Source organism: Spermophilus citellus (assembly GCF_964194105.1).
Source record: "Spermophilus citellus genome assembly, chromosome: 3".
Taxonomy (NCBI): Eukaryota; Metazoa; Chordata; class Mammalia; order Rodentia; family Sciuridae; genus Spermophilus; species Spermophilus citellus.
The window spans coordinates 215,057,879-215,078,679 of record NC_138184.1 but is presented as its reverse complement, the minus strand read 5'-3'; the positions used below and the strand labels follow the sequence as shown (position 1 = coordinate 215,078,679).

At 36.9% G+C, this 20,801-nt stretch overlaps 1 protein-coding gene across 2 annotated transcripts in view; it reads left to right on the top strand.

Annotated features, from left to right (window-relative positions):
* DGKI (diacylglycerol kinase iota) overlaps nucleotides 1–20,801 on the top strand; it is a gene marked incomplete at its 5' end in the record, with an annotated part of 420,328 nt that overhangs the window by 220,677 nt on the left and 178,850 nt on the right. For both annotated transcript variants that reach the window (XM_081286431.1, XM_081286430.1), the window contains 3 exons: nucleotides 171–269; nucleotides 7,418–7,500; nucleotides 9,722–9,782. In XM_081286431.1, the coding sequence (XP_081142557.1) occupies nucleotides 171–269; nucleotides 7,418–7,500; nucleotides 9,722–9,782 (243 nt within the window). The remainder of the gene's footprint in view (nucleotides 1–170; nucleotides 270–7,417; nucleotides 7,501–9,721; nucleotides 9,783–20,801) is intronic.

Here is a 20,801-nt window from a genome sequence, read left to right as displayed (position 1 = left end):
ATGTATAGAGGGTCCTATGAAGAGTCATCCTTGCAAAAGAAGATAAAGGGTTTTTTGGTGGGGGGAGGGGTAGGTGGGAGCGCCCACCACGTTGGGCTCCCACTTTTTTGCTTTGTGGTTGCTTTCAAGGCGTAGATTTCTGTACTAACTGTGTTGCTTGCTTCTTCCAGCAGGAAAACAAAGGTCGTCCTTTTGTGATAAAACCTATCTCTTCTCCTCTCATGAAACCCTTGCTGGTGTTTGTGAACCCCAAGAGTGGAGGAAACCAGGTGAGTCATTTGTCATGAGTTTGACTTAGAGCTTTAGATGATTTCTTGAAAACATAACTCCCAGTATTAATTAAAATAGCACCACCAGGACCCCAAGCATTGGCAGACAGCTAGTTTCACAGGACAAGGTTATTGTTGGCTTCATTGGGCTGGACAAAGCCTGGAGGTTCTGTGATTTATTCCTCTACTTCCAACTGGACTGAGGCAGAGGTCCTCCAAACTATTGACATTTTCTTTTTATATTTTCAAGAAAGATCATTCCCAAATTTCTCTCGGTTACTGTTTCAGGGATTCACAGTTCCCAAGGGATTCCTTGGGAATCCCTCTATCAGGCCATCTTTAGTTCTTCCCATTGTAATTTAGACCCAACTACTTTTGCCCCTCTCCTCAAGATAAGGGAGATGGATGACTCATGGGTCAGAGCAATTATTAACAGACACCACCAAAGCTGTAGAATATATCAGCTTCCAAGGATTTCATCCTGTTTTTGCCCAAACCCTTTTAGTAGGTAATGATTACCTTGAAAATATAGAAACAGCTTTACAAATATTTAGGGACACACCTAAAGTGACAATGCTCTTTAAAGGATAGAATTTGTTCTAAAATCTGGGTCTTTGTTCATCCGATTCTCTTCCCACTCTCTGGGGCTTCTTATCACTACGCTTCTATAGACTTTGATTTCTGGTGTTTTCATGTGAACAGTTTACATTTGGAGACAAGATTCTTTGAGGTTTCACAGTGAACAACTGGAGGTTGGAAGCTCTTTTGCCTCTTCATGTAAGGAAGGGAATCCTATAGTTAGGATTAACCCCGTAGTCCAAAGGACGTCATTGTTACTAACATTAACTATGTTAAGGCTTCTCTTAGGAGAGTTTAGGATTTAAACGTAACATCCCTCTCCCTCTTTTCTTCTTTTCTCAAGATTCTTGACAACTTGCTATGCTAAGAATATGTTTTGGCATTGTAGAGATCAAGGGAAAGAAATGTACTATAAACAAGGAAACATTCATTTTCAGCATCCTTTGATTTTGAGTTGCTGAGTGATGATCTTAATATTAAAATGATGGTGAATTCAAGTGTCCATAGAGGAGGGACTAAGAATGGGTTTCTTACCCTTTGAGGTTCAGTTTGCCCTGAACCATGACTGCTCTTGAGTTCACCTCTCTGTAGCCTACCAAGGGTTGGGATATGGTTGAGGACCATGGAATACAGCAAAGTGGATGTAGTTGGCTTTATGATTTTGGCCACCTGAGTGCCACATGCTAATTAGTATCAAATTATTTTATCATAACAGTTAATATAAAATCCATTTTATCATGAAAGGTCACATAAAAACTCATTTACTAAATCATTATAATCAAACTTTTCTCCTAGGCCCATAGAAGCTTGTGAGTTGTGCCTGTCTTCACAGATCTGACAAGTTAAGAAACAGCTTGTTCCTATTCTAGTCTTTGTGTAAATTTTGATGACAGGGTCTTCAGAGACTAGTGTCATTCCCTGTTTCATTAAACAGAAAACAAAACAAAACAAAAATTGAAAGAAAGAAGATAGGGTTAAGTGATTTTTTTAAGGATTTGTGTTTTTTAATGACACAAAATAGAAAAACAAAATAATTCAAATAACTTTCACTGTTTATTCTGAATTGAATGGCTCTGACTGAAAGTGCTGTGAAATTTTAAAGGCAAGATATGACTTCAGGGTGATAGGAAATCTTTTATTTCTAGCACACAGTACGTGGCAGACTAATAATTGTATAATAAACAATATGAATAGAAGATCAGATGTCATGATGGAAATTATTCACTTCAAGGACAATGTGGTGAGTGGAGTGTGCATATTAAGTTATTGGAAATGGGATTAGATAAAGATTAGAATGAACCTACGGAAAACTTGGATGAGGATTTTGGATTTGTGCAAAGGCAACTAGGTTTTTGCTGTTTTTAAAGAATTTTGGGTTTGTGAAATCTTTTGGCTTTTGAACAGAGCAGCATGATTACATTTAATATGCAGTTTGCTTGGAGATCCTGCTACAGTTGCAGATGCTGCCTCAGTAAGTCAGGGATGGCTCTGAATTTCCTGGGTAGACTCTCATTTCTAACCAGCTGCCAGGAGCTGCTAACCCCTGCTGCCCAGAAAGCCACTCTGATTGGAAAGAGCTTATTGTGTTACCAGTAATAGAGGAAAGAAATCAGTTGGATCCTAATTTTTGCCTTCTAATAATTTACTTATCCCATTATCTGGTTTTTGGATATAAACTATTTAGATTTTAACTCCTCTCTGAAACTTCATCTGTTAAGTAACTACTAGATGATAGCGCCATCTACTGGCAAGAAAAATACCCGTAGCTTTTTTCTTATACTCTATTGTATGTATGTCAGGAAAATTTTCAACATGGCATAAACAAACACAGGAGTTACTTCTATGTCCTTCTTTGAAAAAAATGCATTAGTTTATTTTTTTTTACTTTAAGCTTTACAAGAATTGTCTGTTTTTCCAATATTTCCAAAGTGGAGACTATATTGTTTTGCAAAGGCTTGGACATTGGTAGTGCTGTAATTATTGTTGAGATCTGAATTATCTGAGGAAACAGGCACTTAGATCAGAGATGGAAATATTTTCTTTGAACAACTCCCCCTGCAGGAGGGAGGTAGGAGATGGAAGACAGAGCTTACCTCAATATGGACCCCTCCTCTGTATGGGAACTTTAGAGGACTAGAGAAGTAGGGCCCCTCCCTTATACTTCTACTTTAATTTCAAAAACTATGATTTCTCTTTGATGGCCTAGAGTCACTAACATCTTTCTAATTTGAATCTTGAAGAGTTTTTGATCCCTCTCAATGTGCCCTGTGTTGGCTGGCTTTTTCTTTCTCTCTTTTCCCCTACCCCATGTTTTTTTTTTTTTTTTTTTTTTTTTACTTCATTCCAGATGATTTGCATTATAAATTTAAGGTTAAGCACTAAAATGACACTAAAATGATTTCTGCTACCCAGTTTTGGGAGTCGAGGGTATGAGACTCTGGCTCTTTACCCTGACCTATGTGCAGTTCCAGGGCAGAGGGATGGTAGACCTTGCATCCCTGGGTCAGGGCTCCAGGTCCTGACAGGCAGGAGCATTTGAGGAAGGGATGTTCAGCCGGTGGACAGGCTATTGCTGCTGAGCCCATACCACCATCTGCCAACAGGATCCCTTAGACAAGTCCTCCTTCCCAAGTCAGGGGCCAGTCACACTAAGGTGGGGAGAAGAGGTAGATGAAGAGGAAATACTTCAAAGGAGGAATTTCAGTCTTCAATCTGTTTCTAAATAATTGGACAAACAATTTCAATGAGGAAGTTGGTTTTTGCAGTGATGGAGATGTTTCAACCTGGAGATAAATAAAAATGTAGGCTCCTAAGGGTTAGCATTGCCTGGGAAGAGGACAGAGGAGCAGGGAATAGATGAGGGCATGTGTTAAAATACAGCCTCGAGATCTTCTTGGTAAACCAGCATCAACAGATGGGATCAAAACAATTGAACCACAAATATGTATAAAGCCCCTCTTCTAAACTGTAATATTGGTGGGAACCTGGGGGTGGTAGGACACTAACCAAGCCATGGGCTCCTTTGCCAGGCCTAGAACCTGCATGTCTTAGCCAGACTGGTGCTGCATTAAAATGTTGGTCTATTTCTGATTAAAGCATTTCAGTGACTCTTAGTTTTCCACAAAGTGAAGCTCACACTTTTAAGCTCACACTGTCTGTGCAGTTGTCTTTTGCATGATCTAGATAATGTCCATATGATATGAACCAAGACTTGATCATATGGCAGAATTGTTTGGCAGTGCTTTGATGAATCTGTGTGCTGTTTGAGCTGACCTGTATTTAATTGCTTCTCCGTAGCCCCAGGTCATTATTGCCACATTTTCCTCTATGAACAATGCATAGAACTTCCTTCTGAGAGCAAGAGGAATTCTGGTTCATTCGCCCACCTAAAACTGCTGGGCACAAAGCAGGGGAATGAATGAACCTTGTTCATTTCCTTCTATAACAATCCACTTATTTGAGGGGAAGATGCATTTTCCTGAGAGCTGGAAAGGGTAATTTTTTTTAACCCCTCAGGAATACCCAGTCACATAGTATCTCAAAAAGTTCTGTGGTCAGTGGGGTATTATTATATCTGTGATGTGTATTGGAATTCATGTGAAAATTATTATTTTTTTTTATTTAGAGAAAACCAAACTCTTGCAGAAAAGTAGCAACTCTTTTGTTTGTCACAGAGCCTGTGGTAACTACAGGAGTGCTTGGGACATGCTAGTGACTGACAGTTGTATAAATGACTGGGTAGATTTAATCCTGCATTGAGAAAGACACAGATTACTCTTTCCCCAGTGAATTAGTATTTGTCAGGCCATTCAGTTCTATTTAATAAATTACCTCTATTAAAGCCCTAAAGTAGCTTATCCTAGAGGTGGCAGCAGAGTTAATGGAACTCACTTAAATGTGTGAATTAGACCTTTTCTCCCCACCTGCTAGGATTGATTTTTTTTCAATTGCTTTTATTCAAACATTTATTTTTCCTAATGAATATCGTGTCTTGGAAAGAAGATTACTTTTTTAAAAAATATATATTTTTTCTTTTTATTTATACATGACATTATAATCTATTTTGATATATTTATACAAACTTGGTATGTGTGTGTGTATATATATATATATATATATATATATATATGTTTTTATATATCTTATTCTAATCAGGATCCCAGTCTTTTGGATGTACACAATGGTGAGATTCACTGTGGTGTATTCATATATGCACATAGGAAAGTTATGTCATATTTCACTGTCTTTCCTTTTTCTATCCTCCCTTTCTTCTCTTCATTCCCCTTTGTCTAATCCACTGAACTTCTATTCTTAAAAAAGTAATTATATCATGCTGAATGTCAGCTCTGATAGTGTAGCCATGCTTGGTCATTCCTGCTCAATTCCCAGGAAGCAGCATCATCCCAATAGCTGGCTTCACAAATGGCACCTCCCCAGGATATGCAGTGAGCAACTCACCAGCCTTCATTAGTACCCTTCCCTGGAAAGAATAATTTGAGATAATTAGGTTCCCACTAACACAAATTGAAAATTAGCAAAACCAAAACAGTGCTGCACATCTTTTAGAGAAATTTTAGGTTAAGGAAAAATAATCTCTCAATGTTTTTATTTTTACATTTTGGAAAGGTGTTAACAACCTTGTATCATATGCATAGTAGGCGAAGCTGAGATTGAGATGTGCACTCTAGCACAGCAAAGGTAGGAAGGAGTAATTAACACCAACAATTCACACTGCTCAGGGAATACAAAACTGAAAAATTAATTTTCTAGCAAGTTGGTTGGAAATGTTCTATAAATTGGTTGGTCATTAAAATGACTCTTATGTTACTTATTAAGCATAAAAGATTATTGAAATAATCCCAAACACACTTGGGAGCAAGGCCCAGCATGGGGAGAAAGAAAATGATCCAATTTTGTTAGCATTATGTCTCTAAATCTGTTTGTATTTGACAGGGAGCAAAATATGTCCTGTGGTGAAACTGGAGGACTGCTGGTAATAATTATGAGTAGAATGTTATTCCTAAAATTATAGCAGGCACATGATAAAGCAGAACTTTTAAATTGCAGGTTTGGATGATACTTGGAACAAAAGACCTGCATTGGCCTCTGTAGCAACTGGCATAACAATGTGATAATTACAAACTACGCTTTAACCCTCACACCATCAAGTGCAATTTAATGAATAGATTAACAAAGAGCAAAAAAGAAAGGCACTCACATTTATCAAGGTCTATTTTGTGCCACATACCATGCTAGATACATAACTACTCCCGTTTCACTTAATTCACATAATCGCCCCGGAAGGTAGACGTCCCTTCTGGTTTATACACTTCATTTCTGCAAGATTGTAAGTGTTCATGATCACGCAGTTAGAACATCCAAGTTAGTTCTGACTCAAATGTCATGCTTTTTCTATCACAGGAGGATGACTCTTAAATACAGTAGATATGATACAAATTCAGGAATATTTTAGGAAAGAGCAAGCATGATATTCACTAACAGAACAGAATTACAACCGACCAACTCTGCTTAACTGATCAAATATTATTTGCTCTGAGGTTCATAAAGTGAGGCATCCCACTTAATTTTAAAGCTCTTTTGGTATTGAGTAATGAAAAGATCATTTACTTCTTTTTGTACAGTTCCCTGTAAGAGATTATTTCCAAACTGCCTTTTGCCTTTCTTCCTGATCATCTTGTTTTTAAATATATATATTTTTAAGTTGTAGTCAGACACAATACCTTTATTTTATTTTTATGTGGTGCTGAGGATTGAACCCTGTGACTCGCACGTGCTAGGTGAAAGCTCTACCACTGAACCACAACCCAACCCCCTGATCATCTTGATACATGTCATAGTTATTTAACACACTCCAAAAACTTTCATGTGACAGAAAAAGGTTTGGTTTAAATTGACATAGACATGGAGATTGGAAAAGTCTCAAAGTAAACTATAGTCTTACTAACTTGGTACAGTTTTATGTAAGACTTGTATATATATATATATATATATATATATATATATATATATATATATATGACTTGTATATATTCCCAGTAACTGTTAGAAAAAAAATGAAATCATGCTTTGCCAATACTACCCAATTTTTATATTATGCAGACAATAATAATCTGTGCAAAAAGTAAAAATTAAGGTTACATTGCAGATGCTGATTGTTAGCTTTCCTGTATGCATTTTCATACATTAGGCAATGTTAATAAAGTTATAAATACCCTTCATTAAGTGCCTATCACACACCAGGCACTATGATGTGCTCCTGGACCATTGCATTTAACACTGGCAACCAGTTTGTGAACTAGGCATCTTATCTCTATATTAAAGAGAAGGGAGACTGAAGTTAATGAAATTAAGAAACTTGTCCAGAATTGCACATTAGACTAGCATCTCACTTCGCTGTTCAACCTTTGTTTATCTGTGAACAAAGCTCATTATTTTAACAACTTTTCTACATTTTTATAAGTAAATATTATTTTAGAAAATTTCTGCATTTTAATTTTTTAATATTGGGAAATTTTTGTTATTTTCATTTTTTTCTCTTATCTCTACAGGGAACCAAAGTCCTACAGATGTTCATGTGGTATCTGAATCCACGGCAAGTTTTTGACCTTTCGCAGGAAGGGCCAAAAGATGCGTAAGTCTGGAATATCCTCCAGGATCCAAATGTATTGTAGGCAAGAAGAACTTTCTGATTTGAGGGTCAAGCTCCATTACCTGATTGCCTTGTGAAACATTTTTTGACCATCTCTTCTCTACTCTCTCACCTGTACTTTCTTACCTTTAAAATGTTATCTGGTGGTCTCTTTTATTCTTTCTCGTGTTACTTTCTTTCAAAACATAAAATGGATGGAGTTGGAGAATATCATGCAAAGCAAAATAAGCCAATCTCAAAAAACCAGAGGACGAATGTTTTCTATGATAAGTGGATACTAATCCATATGAGGAGGGTATGGGCTGAGTGGAGGAACTTTGGATGGGCAAAAGGGGAGATGAGGATGGGGGAAAGGAGTAGGAAAGACTGTGGAATGGGATGAACAGTATTACCCTAAGTACATGTATGATTGCCCAAATGGTGTGACTCTACTTCATGCACAACCAGAGAAGTAAAAAATTCTGCTCCATTTGTGTACAATGAATTGAAGAGCTTTCTACTGTCATGTATAACTGATTAGAACTAATAAATAAATAAATAAACATACTTCTCAATTGCTGACTCATCGAGCACTTCCAATGTATTTGCTGCCCATGTGTGTTGTGTGCTACTGTAGATTATTCATAGCAAGTTGTGAACTGAGAAAGGACCCCTTATTTTTCTGTTTATGCATGTACAACTTTGGAGATGCACACTACTGGCAATGTGGGTTGACCTCTGGGGAGCAGAGCCATATTTATTTGTGAATATTTGATTTAGAGGGCTTGCGAGTGTGGATATGTGTGTGTTTGAGAGATTGATTGATTGATGATTTTAACTGTGGGCTCTACACCAACATGGGAAAAACATTTAAATTCCTACTCAATCCATTTTTCGAGTTTCTCAAAAATCTTATTCTCTGTTTTTGCTAGAATGTTGAAAATTAGGTCTACATGAAGGTGATTGAATGTCCATGGTGGAAAAGAGCAGGATCACTTTTGCTATTTTGTACTTCCTGTTTTAAAGCCACCTACTAAGAGAGTTCTGATCTTATCTGATTAAACATTAAAACATAAAGGATACGAGTCTTTTAAATAAGTAGCAATATCAGAAGCAAAGAGATGTCAACTCAGATGATTTCTACAGAAATACTATTCCTGCATGAACGGATAGATTATATATTTTAAACATGCAGGAGAACATGAATTATGAAACTTAAATTTGTCATTCCCCAAATCTTTGCCTTTCTTTGCCACTAGAGTTTGCTCTAAGCCTTTTGTATTTTTTTCCTATATTTGATTGTGCTAAGGCGAATCTGCTACGCTGGCTTGTGTCTTTTTATTTGTTGACACTTAATAAAATTTTATCACTTTAGTGAGACCTCAGGTAGATACTTTATAGGTCACCATAGAAAGGAAGAAAGGACAGGAAATATTTTCAGAAAAAGAAAACATCCTTTTACTTCAACAGGTGATGTTTTCTAGAGCAGACCCAGTAATAGCTTCACTTAAGTAGCAGATGATCACCAGGGGCAGCATCTCTACATCTTCTTGATTGCCATCTGGTAGGAGAACACAATCTGTCCTCAGCAGGCAAAGTCAACAGTACAGGAAAATCAATAAATCTTCCCTCTTGGGCTGGAAGTGTAAGTAGGGCTGTGAGTGAGTCCATTGAGTGATAGACTTGTAGGTATGGTTATAACAATAGTGGAGAAAATCTCCATTTCTCTAAAAAAAAAAGTTCTAGAATTAAGAGTGGGAATTCAGATTTAAAACTAAGTAATTCCAGGAAAAGCTAATATAATAAGCTAATATAATAATAAGAAGACATATAAGGGGTATTGTTTATCAATTAATGATGGTTTTCTTTAAGAAAGGAGAAGAGTGAATGATAGGAAAAGAAAAAGAGAAAAAGTCAAGAACTAAAGAGAAAAAAAATAAATACGAGTTGATATAATAAAGGGAAGCATGAGAAATAAGAACCTAGGGACACCCCCAAATCCCATTCAGTATTGGCCATTTAAAATTCTGTTGGCTTCAACCTGTGGTCCAGTTGCTGGACGAGTTCTCCTGTGGTTACTTGGACCTGTTTTAAGGGTATTGTCGTCCTCAGGATGGCACATTTTTCCCAGGGGATGCCACCTCCCCGATCATGTCCTGTGTTTTCTCTTTGCTACCCATAGTACTTGTTCTTTTGTTTACTTTTTCTTCTGTTTGCTCTTCAGGCTTGAGCTCTACAGGAAGGTACCTAATCTGAGAATTCTGGCCTGCGGTGGGGATGGAACGGTAGGTCCTTGAAAGAGAATCTGGTTCTCTCCCTTCTTTCCTCTTGTTTTCCATGTGACTGTTTTCTGTCTTCATCTCTGGTCTTCCCAACCCCATAAAGTGAACGTGTCTCTCCTGTGAATTGTAGCCCCAAGGCTTAGAAGAGACTATGCTATTGTCCTCATGGCTGCCTACTCAACCTTTCTAAAGTCTCTTCACTCATCACATACACTATACCTGTCCCTCAAGGTGAGGATACAGGCATATCAGTGAAATGAAGAATGGAGACAGTTAAATTCATTTAAAAATACAAATATTTATTCACACTTATTATAGTTAATAGTTTTTTTTAAAAAAACTAACATAAAAATGCAAAATTGTATATATTAGTCAGGTGGTGTTTAGATACATGTATTCATTGTATAATGTTTAAATCAGGTTATACATACACATCCCTTCAAACAATTATCATTTTTTATGGTGAAAATATTAAATCCCTTCTAAAGTTTTGAAACATACATTACCTCATGGCTATCTATGTTCACTCTGATGTGCAGTAGCATGCCAGAATGTCTTGCTCCTAACTGTGACTCAGTTCCCAATGATCCCTCTTTCTCCATCCATCCCTTCCCATCCCTTCCTTCTCCTCTTACTACCAGAGTTCTACTCTCACATTATGAGATAACTTGGTTTTGATTCCACATACAAGTGAGATCATGTGGTACTCGTCTTTCCATGCCTGACGTCTTTCACATAATATAATAATCTCCAGCTCTAGAAAACATCACCTACTTAAGTGCTGCAAATGACTTTCATTAGTATGTCTTCTGGAGAGTGTTACATGGTATACACTTACAGTATTTTCTTTATCCATGCATCAGTTGATGGACTTAGCTTGTTTCCGTCCCTTTGCTATTTTGAATAGTTTTCCAGTGAATTTTCCTGCTGAGGCCCATACTGATTATATTCCTTTGGATAAATACTCACAAGTAGAATTGCTGAGTCACAGGGTAGTTTTAATTTGTTGAGGAGCTTCCATATTGTTTTCCATAGCGGTTGTTTTATTCAGCTTTTCTGTCGTTGAGACCAAAAGACCTGCACGAACAATTTTAGAGCAGGAAAAGTTTATTTGGTGCCCATGGTTTCAGAAGTCTCAGTTCATAGTCCGCTAACTCCATTCCTCTGGGTCCAAGGTGAGGAAGAACATCATGGTGGAAGGGTGGGTGTGGTGGGGGAAAGCAATTTAGGACATGGCACCAAGAGACAGAGAGAGAGCTCCACTCACCAGAGATAAAATATGAATTCCAAATGTACATCCCCAGTGTCCTATCATCTCCAAACATACATTGTCTTCCTACAGTTACCATCCGGTTAATCCATACTAGTGGATTAATCCGTGGATTAAATTACAACTCTACTAATCTAATGATATCACCTCTTGGATCTTCTGTTTTGTCATACATGAGCTTTTGGGAACACCTCGTATCTAAATCATAACAGTGGTTATTCCTGTTGACCACAGTGTCCTAGGGTTTTATCCACATCCTTGCTAACATTTGTTATCTTTTTTTTATAATGGCCATTTTTACTGGGGTGAAATGCCATTTTATTGTAGCTTTGGTTTACTTTTCCCTGGTAATTAATGATGTTGAAATTTTTTTCATGATCATTAGTGTGTCTTCTTTTTAAAAATGTTTAATTAGGTTTAATACCTATTTTTTAATTGAGGTATTTCTCTTCTTTCTGTTGAGTGTTCTTATTTCTTACATGTTCTGGATATGAACCCCTCATGTCAGATGTATGGTCTGCACACACTTTCTCCCATTCTATCATCTGTTTCCTTACTATGCTGTTTCCTTTGCTGTACAGAAGCTTTTAAGTTCAATGGAATCCCTGACTATTTTCACTTTTTCTTTTAATGCTTTTGGGATCCTGTTAAAAAAAAAAAGCTTGCCCATTCCAACATCCTGAAGTGTTTTCTTTACACTTGTAGTAGTTTCCTATTTCCAGGTCTTACATTTTAGTCTTTAATCCATTTTTACTTTATATTTGAAATGGGTGAGAAGTGGGGGTCTAGTTGGATTCTCTCAGCACCCTTTAATGAAAAGACCATACTTTCACTAAAGTGTATTCTTAGAACATTTTGGGTTTTCTTTTAAGGTTATTTGGTCATAGAAGTGCGCATTTACTTCTAGGCTCTCTATTCATCCCTTTGGTCTGCCTGATTTTATGCCAGTGCCAACCTGTTTTGATTACTAAAGCCTTATAGAGTGATGCTTCCTGCTTCATTCTTTTTGTTCATGATGTCTTTGACTATCTGTGTTTTTTTAAAGGTTTCCTACAAATTTTAGGATTTTATATCTAGTTCTATGAAAAATGGCAGTGATTTTGGTAAGGGTTCCATTACATCTGTAGATTGCTTTGGGTATTAGTGTGGACATGGTAACAATATTGATTCTTCTAATCCATGAACTGACAGTGTATTTCTACTTTTTAATGTTCTCTCCAGTTCTTTTCATTACTGTTTTATACTTTCATTGTAGATGTCTTCACCTGAGTGGTTAAATGTATTCTTAGGTATTTTATTTTTTTTATCTATTATGAATGGTATTGCCTTTTTGATTTCTGTTTCAGATAATTCACTAGTAGTGATTTTTATGTGTTGATTTTAAATCCTGCTACTTTGCCATCTTTGTTTATTAATTCTAATAATTTTTTATGGAGTTTTTGGGTTATATCATGTCATCTACATACAATGATAGTTCAGCTCCCTCTTTTACCATTTATATACCCCCCACTTCTTTCTTTTGCCTAATTTCTCTGAATAGGACTCGCAGACTATGTTTAGTAAAAGTGGTGAAAATGGGCATCCTTGTCTTTTTCTCAGATTTTTTTTAAAAGAGACTTTTAGCTTTTCTTTAGTCGTTATAATGTTAATTGTTGGTTTATTGTAAACTGCCTTTATGATGTTTAGATACATTCCTTCTATACCTAAGTTGTTCTGCATTTTTAGCATGAAGAAATGTTGAATTTCATTAAATTTCTCTTCTGTCTGTTTTGGGATGATCTTAACTTTTTGTCTTTCATTCTGTGGAAATGATTTACCACACTTTTGAATTTGCATAAATTGAACCATCCATGCATCCCTGGGGTAGATCTCAGTTGATGGTATAGAAGAATATTCTTTTTAATGTGCTGTTGAATTCAGTTTACTCGTATTTTGGGGATTTTTCCATTTATGTTCATCAAAGAGATTGGCGTGTAGTTTTCTTCATTTATTATTTTTTGTCTGGTTTTGGTATTGGAATAATGCTGGCCTCATAGAATATGTTTGGAAGAATTCCTTCCTCTTTGACTTTTTGGAATAATTTAAGAGAAATTGGTATTTGTTCTTTAAATGTTTGGTATAGCTCAGTAGTGAAGCCCTCTGATCCTGGGCTTTTCTTTGGTGGGAAATTTTTTCTTACTGATTCAATATAATTACTTGTTCAGGTCTGTTCCGGTTTTAAATTTCTTTATGATTCACTCTTGATAGGGTATATGTTTCCAGGAATGTCTTCATTTTTTCAGGTTATCAAATTTATTCATGCATATTTGTTCATAAAACTTTAATGATCCTGTTTGTTTCTTGGTGTAAATTGTTGAGTCTCATTTTGATGTGTCTTTTCTCTCTCTCTCTTTTTTTTTTTTTTTGGTACAGCTAAAGGTTTGTCAATTTTGTGTAGCTTATCTAAGAACCAGATCTTTGTACATTGATCTTTTATATTTTATTTTTTTGTAATCTTTATTTATTTCTGCTCTGATCTTTATTATTGACTTCTACTAATTCCAGATTTTTTCAATAGATTGAATACAGCAATAGAATAAATACAGCAATAAATTGTTTGTTTTAGATCTTCCTGCTTCTTTGATGGAAATATTTGTTGCTATAAGATTTTGCTATATCCCATAGATTTTGTTTTGTTGTATATCCATTTTCATTTGTCTTCAGTTTCCTTCTTGATTTATTCCTTGATCCACTGGTTGTTCACGATTAAGTTGTCTCATTTCCTATTTGTATGATTTGCATTTTTTTATTTTAATCAATTTTTAGTTGTATTGCACTGTTGCATAAAGGATACTTAATATAACATCATTCTTTTTTTTAAATTTGTTAAGACTTGTGACCTATATTGTGTGATCTATCATGGAGAATGCTCCACATGCTATAAGAAGGCTAGGTTTTCTGGAGGTATGGATGGAATTTTCTGTAGATGTCTGCTAGGTCCATGTGGACTAGGGTGCAATTTAACTCTGCCATTTCTTTATTGATTTTCTGTCCAGATGATCTGTCTATTGATGAAAGGGTAATTAATTAATCTCCCCTACTGTTACTGTGTTAGAGTCTCTTTCTCCCTTTAGGTCTAATAACAGTTGCATAATATATTTGGATTCTCCAATATTGGGTGTATATGTTTAGAATTTTTTTTGTTGCTAAATTAACCCCTTATACAATGACCTTCTTTGTCTTTTTAGTGCTTTTGATTTAAAATCTATTTTATCTGATATAAGTATGGCTACTTCTTGCTTTCGGATTCCATTTGCCTGAAATATCTTATTCTGTCCCTTTACTTTTAGTCCAATGCATGTCCTAAGAGGTGAAGTAAGTTTCTTATAAGCAACATATAGTTTTTTAAAATTTATCCATTTACTGTGACTTTATTTAGAAATTTTAATCCATTTACACTTAAAATAATTATCAGTAGGTAAAGGTTTATTATTATTATTATTTATTATTATTATTTTGGTGGTGCTGGGGGTTGAACCCAGAGCCTCTGATATGCTAGGCAAGAATTCTACAACTGAACTATACTCCCACCCTAAAGAAAGTTTTTTTTTTAAGAGAGAGAAAGAGAGAGAGAGAGGAGAGAGAGAGAGAGAGAGAGAGAGAGAGAGAGAGAGAGAGAGAGAGAGAGAGAGAGAATTTTAATATTTATTTTTAGTTTTCGGCAGACACAACATCTTTGTTTGTATGTGGTGCTGAGGATCGAACCCGGGCCACATGCATGCCAGGCCAGCGCACTACCGCTTGAGCCACATCCCCAGCCCCTAAAGAAAGTTCTTAATATAGTTGTTTTATAACTTATTTCCTAATTTTATTATAATTTCTTTTTTCTCACTCTCTTACAATCTCCTTTTGTGGTTAAATGATTTACTTTAATAGTTAATTTTAATTGCTCACATATTATTTTTTGTCTATGGAAAATGTTTTGATTGTGGTTACAATGAGGCTTACAGAAGCATCTTTTGATTATAAAAAGCTATTTTGAAATAGCTGTTAAATAACAACTTAATGTAATCATAAAGACAAGAAAGAAACAAAATATATAATAATTAAAAACACCACACTTGCACTCTTCACATTTTGTGGTTTTTGTATCCCATTTTACAACTTTCTGTATTGTCTCTCCCTTAGCATATTAATGTGGTTACTGTTTTTAATTGTCTTGTCTTTTAGTCTTCATATTAAAACATGAGTACTTTACTCACCATTCTTACAATATTAGAGCATTTTGAATTTGTCTATATTGTTATTTTTTTCAGTGAATTTTCTGCCTTTCAAAATTTTATCCTTATTAACACCTCTTTGAAGAACTCCCTTTAGCTTTTCTTGTAGACAGACAGACCTGGTGGAGATATGAGATATATTCCCTCAGCCTTATTTTTTTTTTCTCTGAAAATGTCTTCGTCTCTTCTTTACTTCTGAAGAATAGCTTTGCTGGGTAAAATATTCTTGGCTGAAATTTGTTTGTTTGTTTATTTTTAATAATTTTTTGTTGAAGGTAGATACCTTTATTTTATTTTATATTTATTTGTTGCTGAGGATCGAACCCAGTGCCTCACACATGCGAGGCAAGCACTCTGCCACTGAGCCACAATCCCAGCCCCATGTTTGATTGCTTTTATGTTTTCCTCTTTAGTACTGTGCAAACCTATGCCAGGTCTCCTGGATTTTAAGATTCCTGCTGAGGAGTCTGCTACCAGGAGAATTGAGACACACTTCAGGGTTATTTATTTCTTTTCTCTTGCTGCCTTGAGAATCTTCTCTTTATCTTTTATGTTTGAGAGTTTGATTATAATATTGTCTTGGGATTGACTTGGATGAATTGAATCTGACTGGATATTTGTATCTTAGGCCAAGTGTGAGAAGTTTTCATCATCTCCTCTTTGAATAAGCTTTCTACCCTTTGGCAGTCTCAGATTCCTCTTGAACTCCAATAACCCAAATATTTGCTCTTTCATTGCTGTCTCAAAGTTCCCATAGGCATTTTTCATTTCCCTTTCTTATTTTTTTCTCTTCTAACCACGCATTTTCAAGTAGACTGTCTTTGAATTCAATGATTCTTTCTTCAGTTTGTTCTATCATGCTATTGATAAAGCCATTGTGATGCCATTGTTTTTTAAATTTCACTTAGTGTATTTTTCATTTCACAGATTTCTGTTTGTTTAAATTTTTTTCTAACTGTTATATTGTTCTGTTGGGTATGGAATTACTTCTCTGTCTTTTCTTGGAGCTTGTTAAGTCTCCTTGAATCAGCCATTTAAAATTCTGAATCTAAGTGTTCACCCACGCTGGTGACTCTCTGGTTAGTTTCTGGTGTCTTATTTTCACCATTATATTAGATCATGTGTTCTTGAAAACTCTTAATGCATGGTGTGTGGTGCCACCTGGGCATTGAAGATTAGGTAGAGATTCCAGCCTCTGAAATCTGGCATTGTTTTTGTCTTTACAGAAATTCTAAGTAGGCTCCTTATTTTCTCTGAGCCTGTAGTCTCCTGTGTTATCTCAGCACTTAGATGGCACCCTAAGCCCAGGATCTTTTCAAGTATGCTGTTGGTATATTGTCATTGTTTCAACACTAGAGGGAGAACCACGTCCAGGTTTGTTCCAAATCCACGGTTGATATGTTGTTTAGCATAAACCATCAGATTACAGAAGAAGGTAGCCCATCCCCCGAAGCCTTTCCCTAGGACTGGGGTAGTCCTGGGTGATTTATCCACAGTGCTTGACAGAGAACAGCCCCAGGCTCCCATGCCATACCCATGGCATGCTGACCCTGACAGAAGTCTAATGGACTGGGGCTGTGTGTCTCTGTCAGCACCAGTGCTGTTCCAGAGGCGCTCTCTCTGCCATCATTGGCAAGGGGATAGGGGTTGTTAATATTTGCCCATTGTTAGGTTTCACCAGCCTGACATTTTCCAAGGCAAAGTATCAGGAGAGCTACCCTGTCCTACCCTCTAGCATATGGAGTCTTTTTCCACACGGTGCTGCCCACGATTGGGGTAGTACTGGTGAAGGCAGGCTCTTGGCTACCAGAGATAATGCTCAGAGGTGCACACTTAGGTGCAAGGTCCTGTAAACTCAGGAAGGCACCCAGGACCATACTGCAATGGGGCAGTGATAGAGGCCAAAACATGAGATTGTTCTATGAGGACATGGGTCTCTGCCTAGTTCTGAGACAGATCTAGAGGCTTTATCTGTGAGCAGTGGCCTAGGGACAACTGGAATGCCTGAGTTTTGAGATTGGGTAGTGGAAACAGCCCCCTGGCCACTAAGGCAGATGCTAAGCTGGGTCACACCTATGTCTCACAGCATAGTCTTGGTGGGGGGTTATCCCAGCATAATCCAAGTCTGACAATGATGCAGGACAAAACTAGAATCTGTTCTACTGGCTTGTAGTTCTCTGTCTGCTGTCAGGTTATGTCTAGAGGCTCCATTTGCAAACTTGAGTCTGGTTATGGGTCCTTTGGTTTCTGCCTGGTATTGGATCTCACCAAGGTGGGCCTAACACTGAGCTCCAAGACAAAGTCCTGTGCTGGCATTTGTGCCCTGCCAGCAGGTGGTGTCTTGCTTCACTCTCTGCTGGGAAGAGGGGTGACAGAGGCAGTTAGCTGCTTGGCTGATGCAGTTCTTTTGGCTCAATTTGAGGGTATTGATCTGGGAGAGTGGTTGTGGGGCTCTATCTGGCTGTGGTGGGCCTGGAACTGGGTTTCAAGTCTAAGGTATGGGCTTAATTCCCTTTCCTTCCCCGAAGTGGGAAGTACATTTTTATATGCTTCTTGGAGTTATGCAAGAGGTGATATGGGTAACTCCTTTCTTCTTTCATCAATGAATGTTTTGTTTTTATTTTACTAAAACCAGGCACTATAGTCTCTCATCTGAATTCTTAGCTCCCATGAAGGTAGTTCAGTGCATAAATAGCAATTGGCATGTTTGTAGGAGCCCATCACTGGAGGATCTTAGCTGCCATCTTACTCGGCCTCTCTCTGTTCATTTGTAATGGTTGGTCAAGTGAGCAAAAAGAAATATATGAATATACTTGAATTATTGCCTTTTTTCAAGTGGCAATAAAATTAAATAACCAAAACAAATGTTGGTTTGCCTTAAAGATTATTAATTGGTTCCATTTGTGTTCATTTGTGAAGAAAACGCAGAATTGGGTTAAAGCTTACAATCTTGAATATGTTTTCCCCATTTATTATGTCTTAATTGTTTCTCCATTTGGCCTCTACTTTTGTGGATATATTAAGCCAAGGTAAAGAAGTGAGAATCATGACAGCTTGTGCTGTCCAGTGCATTTTTATTTTGGATTTGGAGTTTGATTTTTTAGGATCTAGGATTGTCTTATGAACTATCTTCAGTTTTTCTTTGAAGTCCCCAATTAGCATGTTTCATTCTCAAAAGTAGCCACAAAATCTCCCCTTTAATTTCCTCACATAGCACAGAAACACATAATATAGCTTCTTGAATGCAACTGGAGCAAAATAGAACACCATTGGTCCCTCAATATACTTGGTGAAGAGGAAACATTTTTTTTTCCAGTTGGGAAAATGGTATTTACCATTCTTCAGGGTCATAATACAATTTTTTTACCTCATGAAATTTATTGTAAAGTCTTACAGCTAGAAGAAAATCCTAATGACGTTTAGTCTGGTGTTTTCCAAAATGTATTTGGTCATGGAATTTTATTCCCCAGAATGCTAGTTAAATTTCAATTGGTTCTAGTGTTCTACTGATATATTTATGCTAGTGTAGGGGTAGCAAGGATGTGATCTCTCTCCTTACCATCATATTTTTTTTTTTTTACAAGCAGACACTCCTGTAACAAAATACAGGTTAACAAGAAAATAAGCATAAAAATTATTTAATCAAAGCTTTATGTGACAAAGGAACCTTTGGTTGAAGGTCCAAAGTCCTAGGGAAAATCATTTGCCTTTATGCTTAGAGTTGATGAAGAATGGACAGTTGGGTAGAAATGTGAATGGACATGAAGGGTCTGATCTGAAGGAGGAGCCCATCGAGGGCTGTATGCTCAGATACTTCTTGGATTCTTTGTGTAGAGTTCCTTCCTCCCAGGTATAGGGCAGAACCTCTTGGGGGAATGAGGGTCTTAGGATTAGAAAGTTAGGTCAGGGAATATTTTTATGCCAGCCTCTAACCAGGAAGGTGGGAAAAATTGAAGCAATATTTTTAGGCTTTATGGCTTGCTTTGGGTGGTGGTGGTGGGGGGAAGGTTTCTATGACCTTCCTTGGCAAAGAGGAATTCTGGTTTCTGTGACTCACAGTGGAAGAAAATGAAGGGAAGAACTGCAAAAGTCCAGGAGAAAGAGAGAAACAGAAACCTTGCTTCTGCGGCCTTTCCAGTGTCCTTCAGTTCAAAGCTGTCAGCATGCCAAAATGCCATACCTTGGGACATCATTTTCTAAGCCCAAACACTATTGTAGAATTTTCCCAACTTCCTTTTGAAACAATTACATCCTTGCAAATCCTCTAGGGCTAATTACACTGTGTTCTTTCACCACTCCCCAGTTGTCTTCAGTGAAAGTGTAGCCTTTATTACAGCCACTTTCATTATTTAGAACCTGCTTGCCTTACTGTATGACTTCAGCATGCCACTCACCTTCTTTCTCCTCCAAATCTAGTGACAGCAACAGAGAAGTTGAGGAAATGCCTGGCATTCAGAATTCACAGTTCTTCCTCTTCCTTATCTGGAATCCACACCAGCTACCTATTATATCCCAAAATTGTGGAATTCACCACTGTATCTGGTGTTCCACCTCCAAATCTCCCTATCTCCACTGAAACTCCCATTAGACCTCTGCTCGTCTTCCTCCTCCTTCCCTTTCCTCTACTCAGCAGATATGTGTAGAAATCAGTGCATTAGTTTGAGTACTAACAAAGTCCACATTATGGAGAGATTCTCTGCAATCAGAGGTGTTCACAAACATGGGATTCCACAGTATAAAGGATAGAGGGGGAGGGGAATCACATCCAAATACATAATTATGAAACTCAAGCCAAAGTCCAGAAAGAAAATGAAAAGACAGGAGACTAGAATGGCAATCAGAGTGTGCTCTATCAAGAAAATAAACCAGAAAAAAGTTTCAATAGTGAAGCAGTCGTTAAATTTTTAAGGGGAGACTGAACATAAACATGAATTTGGAGACTATGAAGTAACTGATAACTTCAAGAAAGGAGTTTTAACAGAGTGTTTAGGAAAATAACCAGAATAATAGTGAGACTTGTATAGTTGAAGTGAACTTCTAAGGGCCATGACCAGTTATAGTGTTAAGTGTCTGTGAACTCTCTTGTGCCCTTGATACCCTGCTCTATGACACGTAGATGATCTGGTTCTCCTTCTACTTTTCTCATCTGGTCTTTTCTAGCATCTTCTCATCAAATGCTATGATTAATGGTAATTTCAAAAGGCTAAATATTTTTTTTCTATGTGTTAAATGCTAACTTCAGTTTTCACATCCTTCCACATAACTGAAAAATGTGCTAATTATTTACACTTGGGTCTCTCCCATCACTTGCAATAGATATACCTAAAATAGAAATAGTTTATTTACCCTTAGAATTGGTGAAGAGTTCCCCAGAAATTATTTCTTTTTTTTTAAGAGAGAGTGAGAGAGGAGAGAGAGAGAGAGAGAAGAGAATTTTTAATATTTATTTTTTAGTTCTCGGCGGACACAACATCTTTGTTGGTATGTGGTGCT